This window comes from Perna viridis, chromosome 9 (assembly GCF_037379345.1).
Source record: "Perna viridis isolate PV_CMFRI_1.1 ecotype Kerala chromosome 9, ASM3737934v1, whole genome shotgun sequence".
In the NCBI taxonomy this organism is placed as follows: Eukaryota; Metazoa; Mollusca; class Bivalvia; order Mytilida; family Mytilidae; genus Perna; species Perna viridis.
The window spans coordinates 12,842,345-12,854,442 of record NC_142453.1 but is presented as its reverse complement, the minus strand read 5'-3'; the positions used below and the strand labels follow the sequence as shown (position 1 = coordinate 12,854,442).

General features: G+C 33.5%; 1 protein-coding gene and 1 long non-coding RNA gene across 2 annotated transcripts in view; one reads left to right on the top strand and one right to left on the bottom strand.

The window, feature by feature from the left end:
* Window positions 1-5,610, top strand: part of LOC148606834 (telomerase-binding protein EST1A-like) — a 39,801-nt gene extending 34,191 nt beyond the window's left edge. Inside the window, exons 19-20 of the mRNA XM_088543619.1 lie at window positions 1,103-1,184; window positions 1,476-5,610. Of these exons, the coding sequence (XP_088399745.1) occupies window positions 1,103-1,184; window positions 1,476-1,606 (213 nt within the window). The 3' untranslated portion in view covers window positions 1,607-5,610. The remainder of the gene's footprint in view (window positions 1-1,102; window positions 1,185-1,475) is intronic.
* Window positions 5,611-6,294: 684 nt separating this feature from the next.
* LOC148606833 (uncharacterized) lies at window positions 6,295-7,646 on the bottom strand. Its single transcript, XR_015915131.1, has 2 exons — window positions 7,427-7,646; window positions 6,295-7,155 (listed from the first exon to the last, which is right to left on the bottom strand). It is a non-coding gene; the product is annotated as an uncharacterized LOC148606833 (long non-coding RNA).
* Window positions 7,647-12,098: the final 4,452 nt, after the last annotated feature.

Sequence of the window (12,098 nt, the reverse complement as noted above, 5' to 3'; positions counted from 1 at the left end):
TGTATGTATTTACTCTGTAAGCCCTCTGCAGTATGTATTTACACTGTAAGCCCTCCACAGTATGTATGTATTTACTCTGTAAGTCCTCTGCAGTATGTATTTACACTGTAAGCCCTCCACAGTATGTATGTATTTACTCTGTAAGTCCTCTGCAGTATGTATTTACTCTGTTAGTCCTCTGCAGTATGTATTTACTCTGCAAATCCTCTGCAGTATGTATTTACACTGTAAGCCCTCCACAGTATGTATGTATTTACTCTGTAAGTCCTCTGCAGTATGTATTTACTCACAATTTAAGAATGTATAATATTATTTAAGAAAAGATTATGTCATGGCTGTTTAACTTGAGTTATCTCTCTTTTGTCTAAGTGCATATGTCTCAGTGATGCATACTTCATCTAGTCAATCTTGTCAATCAAGGTGTTAATAAGTGACATTTTAATAACCCCTCCTTTTTTTACATTCAAATTGGGGAAATAACACCTATTTGCTAGTTGACAAATGCCTTGTAAAGGACATGAAAATACATAGTCAATTATTATGATTACAATATTTATATACTGCATTATATAACAATTACTGTAAGCGCTACACATAAAAATCTACAATACAGCAATAGTCAACAGGCACTAATATACAAACTAAAATGAAAATTAAATCTTTAGAAAGAGGACTTTCAATTCAAACTGAAAATTGTCTTCATGTTTTTAAATAAAAACTGATTAAGAAATTGATAAAAGTTAATAATAAAATCAAAATTCAAAGCTTTATCAAAATAAACATAAAACATAAACAAACATGTGTCTGTTTATATAGAAATAAAACACTGTGACAATGGTAGACTTCTATAGTGTTAGTGCAGCATTATCAATACATCTCTCACTGAAGTTTTAAAAGAACACTATTTTTCTGACTTCGGTTTATACAGGGTTATCAGTTCCTGGAGCTAGATAGAGGCCTTCCTATGTGTTCAAAGTTTACACTGGCAACGATAATGAACACATAGCCAGTGTAGCTACATAACCTGTAAATTATGAATATAAAGAAAAATAATAACTTTGTCAATTTAACATCTAATGGACTTCTAATTATTATTGTTTAGGGAAATAATGACGATATAATATTATCCAGCTGTTTACACTATTGTAAAGATAAGGCCAGAGAGTTCATGCCAAAAGAAAAAGGTTAGTGTTTTTGAAATTGTTTATGAAGTTTGTATGTTAGTAGTGTATCTGATCCATATGTATTCATTTAGTAGATTGTAGTAGAATGTAAATTTGGGGAGAATGATTCAAAGGCTTTATATTGAAATATAAATAATTTTGAAAGTTTAGATTGAACATTCAAAGTTAACCCTTGAGTTAAGGGTTATGACCCTAATTGTTTATGAAGTTGAGGAAAAAGCCACTTAAAGATATGTACTATAGTTCAGCTGTGCTGCATTCTATAAGTGTGAAATAATAATTGTATTTCAGATGGCCCAGTAAGACTTTACAGAGATGTTGTTCTACTGACAGATGACCGTAATCTTCGTCTGAAGGCACACACTCACAATGTACCAGTCAAAGATGTCCTGTCTTTTATTCACTGGAGTAAGGTCACTTGATTTGGCAGTTATCCAATGAAAATAGTGCTGTGTATTCTGCCCAGGATCACTACGAGTCACTGTGTATTACTACATGTGTCTTATGAATGTGGTGATACACATGGAATTTTCAAACCCAGAAAAATATAAATCCTCGCAAAATTAGTATGGCGTAAAATATAATTACCCTGCAAGATATTTGCTGAGTGAGAAAATTAGCTTTGTTGGAAAGTAAATGTATCCGTAAATTATATATACATGGCGATACTGGCTTCGCACTAAAGTCGGCCATAATTTTGGAGTGTTATTCATCTGTTTTGAAATGGAGTGATCACTTCTGTGTTTTCTTTTGTGATGTAGTTTTTGACTTGAAATATAATAACTGATATTGACAGTGATAAGTGACCTTGTTATTGACCTTTGAACTGTGAATATCACATACTGTTTATTTGTTAATTAGATAGTGTTTATGGTGATTGGAGAATTATAGATCCCACAGTTTTAGTACTGCACAATTACTGGGCAAGGTGTGATTTGTTATGTATAAAAATGAACTTCTTGTATATTGAACACAGGTGTGTTGCATAGTGATTATGAAAATAGAATTCAGGTCAACAAGAGTTGGTTTGTACCTTCTTACTGCATAATTATCTCAATTCAAGTTGAGACTAAAGCAAGTTATATTGTCACAAGCAAGCCAATATTACAAAGAATGAGTCATTTGCCATGCATATAATAAATCTGAATTATTTTCTTTACATTTAGAAATAATTGCTTTTGTCTAATTGTTGGAAATGTTGATAGAAATCAATAATTAGCATTTTCTTATTTGTTAAAATCAATGAAATTATAATATGCAAGCACTAGTTTCTGAATTACCGTAGATGGTACTTTAGAGTATTACTAAAATACATGTACATTTACAAAATGGTGTTTTTTTTATAGTTTGATTTAAGTGGTAATATATTTGATTTTGTCTCTATTCATAGAAAATAGCACTTTATAATGCACTAAAATGTGGTACAGGCAAATGAAAATGGTTAAAGCAATTGGCCATTGGCCTATGTAAATAATGTATATAGAATCCTACTAACACAACTAGAAGGCTAACAGTTTTTTTAGCTGTCTGAGGTTTTCCTTCTTCATTTGTCCTAAAGTACTTACAATAAATTATAACATTATGATTATTGTATAGTGTTTTTTTTCTAGGCGTAGTCATTTTAGTCAATGACTGCTGGTAACCATTTTCCCAAGGGTATAAAACCCTTTTCCTGGAATATGACCTAATTTTGTCTTAATGTGTATGTATAACACAAAATCTGATAAAGTAACTAAAGCTTTTGAATTTCTGACAGAAACAGAGATTGTAGATTACAAACTACACGTACCATATATGTTAAATTCTGTACAAGTTTAGATAGATTAGGGCAATATTCTAGCTGAATATTTTACAAGCAAATTGTGTACTCATACTTTTTATATCTTTGCTTTTTTATATTATGAATTTTATTTTGTTTATAATGGAGTATGTGTTGATTTATTTGAGGGAGCATTTTTATTGTTGTTTGGAGCTTTTAAAAGAAATTTAGAAAGTTTGATTTGATTAGAACAGGGAATTAATACAGGTGTCATATTTTTTTAAAACTTTTTATATCCTCAAATGTAACAATATTCAAACCTGTTAAGGTAGAAGCCTTTTACTATTCTGTAGGATTTGTTTGGTTTTTATTATAAATATTTAACATACTCTTACAAACTGTTTCTTCATAATTTAATGTCAGAAGAAAAATGCTTTCTGATTGTGTGCATCATCTCTTAGACCAAACTTTACATATGACTTTGATGACATCAACTTTTTCCCATGGTTAACATGTTCAGTTCTGATACTATTATTAAATTATAAGGAATGACAGTTATATTTTTTTCAGTCTATTTGAAAAAATCTCAACGTCCATAGTGCACATTTGAAAATAACCTGCTATGCAAGTTTTTTAGTGTGTACCACATGATTGAGGTTATGTATTCATAGACCAAAAAAATATAAGTCATTCCTTAAGTATTTTAAATCATATGTTTTTTTATACATTGTTTCTGTGCAAGTCTGATAACTGAAAGGTTCTGTATCAACATGTCGCAGGAAGGTCCCCTGTCGAAATAGAAAACAGAGGTTGGCTTTTAAATGTAAATTGCTTCATTCCACCAATAAAAGAGAGTAGGGCATGTAAGTTTACATTCTGTCATTCTGCATCAAGCAGTTTTGGGATTTTTTATAGGCTATACTCCCAAATCACTTAAAGGCCAAAAAGCCAAAGGGCAAAAGAAAAGAAAAAAAATTATCATAATTAGTGTAAAATGCTTACTGGTAATTCAAATTGTGTTAAATAAAAAATGAAGCCTTAGTTTATTTGATATGCAGAATTATGTAACATTGGTATTAGATTTTGACCTTGTGTCCACAAGAAAGGTTTGAAAATTTTTAGTTTGATTTCAATAAAAAATGAAATCTGAGAGTTCTTTGAATGCTGAATCTGACCATACAGAGTTTAATTCCTTGCAAGGAACTTATTTTTTTTGGGCGGAGGCATCAAACATTTTAATTATTACCTGTGTGGAGCTTGACAGATGCCGTAACTCCTGTATTCAGGGTTGAACCTTTGAGTCCTGTGAAATATTTTTGATTGATATTGGATTCAAACCTGGTTTAAACAAATATGTTTATGTTTTCTATGTGCTGCTATATATATTCATTGTAAGGAAACATTTTTATGTTTTATACCCATAATACTTGAAAGATAATTTTTGTAAATGGGAAGAAAGTATACTTTGGTTATTGTTTTCTAGAATACTTTGTGTGTAATTAATGTTTTCAATTAAACCAAAATAAAATACATTTGGGTTGGTAAGGGGTAAATTGGCTGCAGTTAGAACATTGTTGCAATTTTTTTTTCAGTCAGACCAGAGTTGTTGCCCTTGAAATTTAGTAAAATTTAAAATTATTTGCTTACAAGCTACAAATGTACATTTGTACACTATAAGTATTGATATGCTTTGAGATCAAGAAATAATTATTAGCTCTCATTAACCACTGCTGCAGTAGATGAGAGACATGGCGATCAACTGTTACAACCACCAAAATAGTACAAGTGTTCATAAACAGGTGCCTAAGAAGCATCCTTGGAATAAAGTGGCCAAATAAAATTAGCAATAACAACTTGTGGCAAAGGACCAAACAAGAAGGATCATGCAAACAATTACATCAAGGAAATGGAGGTGGATTGGACACACATTGAGAAAAGGAAGTACAAATGTAACATGCCACGCCCTAGAGTGGAACCCTCAAGGCCACACAAAAAGAGGTAGACTAAAAAAACATGGAGGCGAGATTTGAATAAGGAAGCCCAGAAGATTGGAAAGACCTGGGGAGAAATAAAATTACAGGCAAAAGATAGGAGGAGATGGAATGCCACAGTAGTCGCCCTATGTTCCTCATGGGATGAAGCGGATTAAGTCAAACCACTTGCAAATATTGCAACATGGTTTAAATATGAAACACGTCAAACTTCATACTTGCCCATTTGGGCAGGTCCTAGTGAGGGTGTAATGAGCATACACCCCCCCCTTTTTTCAAAGAAAAAAAAATATCCTAATCTGCTAAATATTGTATTAAATATGGCAGTTTATCATATTCATTCACTTAACATGTCATAATCTGGTATCCTTTTATACTGTTTCTTGTAATTATGCCTCCCCTTCATTAATTCCTGGATCTGCCCCTGTCCACATCCTGCAGGCTTGCATCATCAGTGATCATATTTATGAACCTACTGCCCACCATAAAGCAATTTGTCCTAGGACTACATATACAGTGTATTCAAAATACTATAAATTAAAAACTTTTGCTATTAAACTATTGCAAAAACCCAGCCCTACAGTATAGACATAAAACCAATGTACTTTGTTTTTTATATATCCATTGTTTATGATTATTAGATGTATGAATTAGAATAAAGTTGTGAAAATTAAAATTGTTATAGTTTTCTTGACATTTTACTTTGTTAAATGTTGACCTTGTGCTCAAAATGTTTGGTTGGTTGTATAGAAAAAAAGTTGAAAACCACTGAAGTGCCCTTCACCTTTGGCAAGACAGCGTCTTTTTATTTTCCTATTTCTAAATCTACCACTGATCAATTTGAATTTTTATTGGACCACTTGGCAGTGGAGTCAATGTTATCATTTCTGTCCTAGGTAGACATTTGAGGACGACGTCTATAGTCACATTTTTTAACTAAAATAAAATATTTGTGTCAGAGAGGTATATGTCCCATTATGGTCATTTCAATTTTTTTAAGGGAAGTATATAGTTTTTTTACCTGCGTCACCAACAGTGAAAGCAGGTCCACTAGCCCCTCTACTCTGATTGTCAAAACGCGCAGGAGTACTTACTTTGTGTAATCGGTAATTCAGAAAGTATTCAAATTTTGCACTGTGTTTAAATAAGTAATTGTTGAAGACTGCAGATATTTTATAATTTTTTCCTACATTTTCACCAAGTTGAACTTTGCCATTTTTTCAGCTGTGTATGCTTAATGTTTAGATATCAGTGTTCTGACAAAAACATGACGGTGACGCAGGTCTAGACATGTATTCTGCCTTGTTAGTCGGCAGAATACACTAGTTTTACTTCCGATCATCGCATATGAAAAACAAGCTAAGATGTTATGTGTTTTTTATATAAAAAAAAGTTTTCAATTTCATATACAATAGAAGTCAAAGCAGGAAGTACAAAACAAGTTCTTCGAAAGTCTGGAAGTTAAATGATCAACAATTACAATCATGTGTTTAACACAAAATGTCGAATGCTCAATAAAAATCCGGTACTTTTTACAACCACAGCATATTCACGTCCATATTCAATTTTACGTGTATCTAAAAAATGTGAAGTTTGGTTACTACAGATAAAACAGATGATAATATTTGATTGGTATAAATACTACACTTACGATCTTAACTGAGAACCTTCTTTTTCGGACTATATGTGTACAAATTCTGGGTCCTCCAAACATGAATGTTCGCATGCACATCCAGTTGATGTTTTTCTGTGAATTTTTTATGACAAAACTCACACGCAAACTCCTTGATTAACTGATTGCTTTTTTCGTCGTAACGCTTTACTTCAATGATGAATGATGAAATCGTCGAACTTTTTTTCTTTTTCATGGTTGGAATACGGCTGGAGGTGCCTGTTGCACAGAACCTACATCGTTTCAACATTGTGTAGGGTGCTAGTCTCGTGCAGTCTCTAAGTTCCATGCTAAATCCCCTTCTGCTGTTAAAATTCGTTAACAGAGCTGTCGGCATACCCTTGACTTTGGAAATATGATCTGGGCTTTCCTTCTTTTTGTTTGGCTTGACTTCTCCACAAGGGATCTCTTTCTTTTTCTCCAAATATGTTGTCACCTCTTTCCACTCCGTAGACGGTGATTTCATTGTATACTTTATCTGATTACGTCGATCAAGCTCTAAGCAGCACACTTTCATAACGTCAACCATGTTGAATAGTGTTCGTTTACCTAAAACAATAACTAACATTAGCGTAAATAAATGTAGGTATATTTGAGTTAATACAAATTAATTTAAAAGGCCGTGACAATCAATGGCGGATCCATAGAAGGTTGCAGGTTGACAATCACCAACACAGACCGGATATATGTCAATTTATAATAATTTTCGAGTATTTTATCGACAATTATTACATCATGCCATGTCAGAACGTGAAAACTACTGATTAGTTTTTTCATAAAATTAACATTTAATAACATTTAATATAAGTTATAAACTTACATTTAATTCAGCAGACTGTTTGTTTGAGGCAGTGAGATTCAATTACCCTTCATATAGATATCAACACCAGCACCTTACTCTTAATATATAGTTACTCCCGTCTGTCAACACGAGCTATGGGGTCAAATATAGTTGTGTATTCCGAGACAGGCGCACAGCGGGATATCACTGAGTTGAATTACAACAGCAGCTACTACATTTCTGACTTGTTTGTTTTTCGGTTTACTTACATTTTGTATGCAAAGTGGGTTCCGGAAATGTACCGACTTAGCATCCGCCTTCACAATATTTTATAAAATCAAATCCCTGGAGTTACCCCACCGAGTTTTAAAGAATCTTGTCACTGATTAACGACTTAATTTTAAAAACGGTTTTATTTGCATCATGATTATATCAGAGTATATTATTATACACAGCCATGTAAAATATGTTGCTAACGGGTTAGATGAAAAAAATGGTCTCCGCTCATCTTTTTAAATCAGTTCTTCTAATACATCATATATGCAAAGTCCATCTCTAAACGGGATAAATAAAAAATGCGTTTTCATGAGTCTTGTCGGGTTCGTTATCACTGAAGAAATGATTTGTTTCTTCATCTGTGTGATTTGTGTGACTTAGATTATTATTCTTACTTTAATCTCATTTAGCCCTTCACCAAGTTGAATTACTCATGTGAAGAATATTTTGTGCCAATTACATGTTTGTTAATTACACCAGAACGGGAAACTCATTTGCACCACCATGTCTGTTCACGTAATTCAATTAATACATACTATTAAGAGTATGTGTGAGTATAGTGGTCAAAAGACTAACAGGGAGGTTACACTCGAAACCAATTCAAGGAACTAAAAGCTCTAAAATACTAATAGCAGTATGTGAAAGAAAGAAAAGATAGATGAAATCTGAGAGGCAATCAACTATGGCACCAAGTAAGAAAAAAAAAACTACCAGATAACTTCTAGCAATGCTAGAGTAAAATTATAAATTGTTAAGAATGGACGCAGAGCTGTATTTTTGGTTGTTTAATAATTAAAAATATTTTATAAGTTTAAATATATCCTATTTCATTGCATTCTCTTTAATAAAACTGACTAATCGAATACCCATTTAAAAAAAGGGCAGTAATGGAACATTAAGTGATGCCCCGCCACGTAATGGTGAAAAAAAGGTGGATGAAAAAAATGTTCAAAATGCCCTGAATCGAAAATTACATCTTAGATTTTGCTTAAAATTGAACTAAACTTGTATGGTATGGTATATTAAATACATGTAACTGTAAAAAGTTTTAAAAAAATCATTTGTATTACGTCCTCAAGTTATCACCTGAAAACTGTCGAGGGACGAACACGCAGACGGACGGACGGATACACACGCATTTTTCGAAATGTTCACATAATACCGCTCCACTTCATGTGGAGGTATATAAAAAGTAAGTGTCACAAACGTAGCAATGGCAAAAATAAGGCCTGCCACCAAAGGGCGCATAATTGGCGTAATCGGATACCTCCCCTACTCGTGTACTTCAATTATTCTAAACTTATTTCATTATTCGGTTAAAAACTACGGTGCCAGATCCTGAATCAGTCACATGGTTCATAACTTATCAGTGATCCTGAATCAGTGATAATGTTCATATTAGCTCTTCGGTGATCCTGAATCAGTGACATGGTTCATATTAGCGCATTGGTGATCCTGAATCCGTGACATGGTTCATATATATTAGCCCATCGGTGATCCTGAATCAATGAAAGTTCATATTAGCGCATTGGTGATCCTGAATCCGTGACATGGTTCATATATATTAGCCCATCGGTGATCCTGAATCAGTGAAAGTTCATATTAGCGCATTGGTGATCCTGAATCAGTGACATAGTTCATATGAGCTCATCAGTGATCCTGAATCAGTGACATAGTTCATATGAGCTCATCAGTGATCCTGAATCAGTGACATGGTTCATATTAGCTAATGTCTATGCTTTCAATATAGAAAGGTCATGCACTAAATGTTTCTTAATCTCATAGATTTCAGTGTTTTGAAAATATCTAGAATTAGTAACTTGCGTTATGTACGTATGAATATCTTATCCTTTGTTTTTGTGTAACTTTTTTTAGACATCTAGATGTTGTACCCTATCTAGAAAATGCATGTGTGATTGTTGCACAATATCTAGAAACGCGTTTTAGTTTCGAAAAATAGAAAAAATTGGTCATAATCAAAGTATTAGGTTTTGAATATATGTAGAAGTAGGACTCTTTCCTAAATATGTGCGACAAGACACGCCTTTCAATGGATCTTAATGCAGTTACCTCTACATAAATGTCTTGAAGCTTTTCATTGACTTATCAAAACCGGCACCACTCGTTTTCAATTTCTATAATTGGGTTTGAATGGCTAGGACGACAGGAATAGTAAGGGCCAGTTGAACCCACACGTCACAATTACGGCCGAGACCTATGCCGCGGGCCCCGTCTTTTTCTTTCTTTTTTTTTTTTTTTTTTGAACACTTGCCAAATTAGTGATCTATTTAAATAAAAAAAAATTGTGTTGTGTCCCAATAAAACAAAATGAATAGACAAACAAATACAAAACAAAAATAAACAGAAAAAGCAAAACTATTAATGAATAGTAAAATATCTAGAGTTGTATCATCACTGAGAGAAACACTCGTTTGCAACATTCATACTTCCTAAAAAGTAATAAGAGTAAGAGAAAAACTTTTTTTTTTAAATATTTTAACTTCACATTTTGATTTTATTACATTTTTGTAATAATAACTGCAATAATTATTTTTACACAAATAAAACTATTTCTCTTGTTCCAGTTGTTGGCAACCACGACAAATTCAGAAACTTATTAGCTAAATAGATTTTTCAGTTACTATAAGGGAGGATGTATGAATAGGGCATGGCTTGGTGTTCCACTGTGAGTGGGGTTGTAGGAGAAGCGCTGGTCTAGGTGTTCCATTGTATGGGGTGTAGGAGGAGTGCAAGTCTTGGTGTTCCATTGTAAGGGGGGTGTAGGACGAGTGCAATTCTTGGTGCTCCGCTGTAAGGGAGATGTAGGAGGAGTGCAGGTCTCGGTGTTCCACTGTTCAGGAGCAGGCGCGTAACTGAGGCCAAATTGAAGTGTAGGCAAAATTACGGCAGGGGGTCTGGGGGCCGCGAAGCCCCCCCCCCCCGAAGCTCCGCGGAGATAGCGTTTTAGAGCAACATTTATGCCTCTCCTAGCTGTATTTTATCTTTAAAAAAATTGGCAAAATTAAGTGCAGGCAAAAGCTTTTTTGCCTAACGGCAGCTACGCGCCTGAGGAGGATGGCATACGGCTTAGTGTTCCACACGTGTCCACCTTCAATATTTGTATTTTATTTCCTTCTCATCAAAATGTAGATGTTACTGTTTGCAGAATAGTTAATGATTGTGAAGGCAATTTATCACAAAATACTGGCTGCCAAGAGTAAGTATATGGACCTGGAAAACTGATATTTCATGAGCCGTAGGCGAGGCGCAATATCAGTTTTCATGTCCATATTGCAACCCAAGAGCTGTCCTTTTTTGTTATATCATATATTTAGATTAAAATATAACTTTTTTATATGCATTATAAGTGTTTGTTTCAACTCTATATCGCCTACCCTATATCACACCTCTAGACTTACATCACATACCCTATATCACACCCCTACACCTTTATCGCACCCCTTGACAGAACATACTTGGAGTATGTTTAAAATATATGATATAATGAACATTACATCTTAAAATCTGTATCACATGCTGCATCAACTCTCGACCTATACCACCCCTAGTGTTGATACAGCATGTGATACAGATTTTGATATGTAATATTCAGTAAATATTGTCCTTGCCAATATTAACTTCTGTTTATTGCATTGAAGAGCCATACACTGAAACTAAAAATATCATGAAGATTGTGATCTTTGATTTTTGTCTATTTCTCATGATACCGGTACTGGTAGTAACTTACACATGTACATTGTGATTGCGACTTTTTCATACATAAACATGTAGCTTTAAAGAGCCTGAATTGCTCACCTGGTTTGATAAGCAACATTCTATTTTTGTAAAAGCGGCCTTATTTTTTCTTGTATTTTTTTCCTTACGTTGACAACCTAATTTATGAGGATTTTTGGCAAATTTCTAAGTTCAAAGGAGCATTACTCCTACAAAAATATGGAATCAAAATTTCCTGGTAATATGCACAAATACATATGATGTTCTTGCTACCTACCACATTTCGTAAATTTGGTTTACTAGTTTCATAGGACCTGCACTGACAAGGTAATTTATGAGGATATTTGGCAAATATCTAAGTTTAAAGGGGCAAAACTCCTACAAAAATTGGGGTATCAAAATTTCCTGGTAATATGCACAACTAAATAAGATGTCCTCACAACATACCACATTTCACTAGTTTCATAGGTGCTGCGCTGACAAGGTAATTTATGAGCATTTTTGGCAAATTTCTAAGTCCAAAGGGCATTACTCATACAAAAATTTGAGGATCAAAATTTCCTGGTAATATGCACAACTACATATGATGTTCTTGCTTCATACCAAGTTTGTAAAATTCATATCAGTTGTTTCAGAGGAGTTGTGCTGACAAGGTAATTTATGTGGATTTTTGGTAAATTTCTAAGTTCAAAGGGGCACA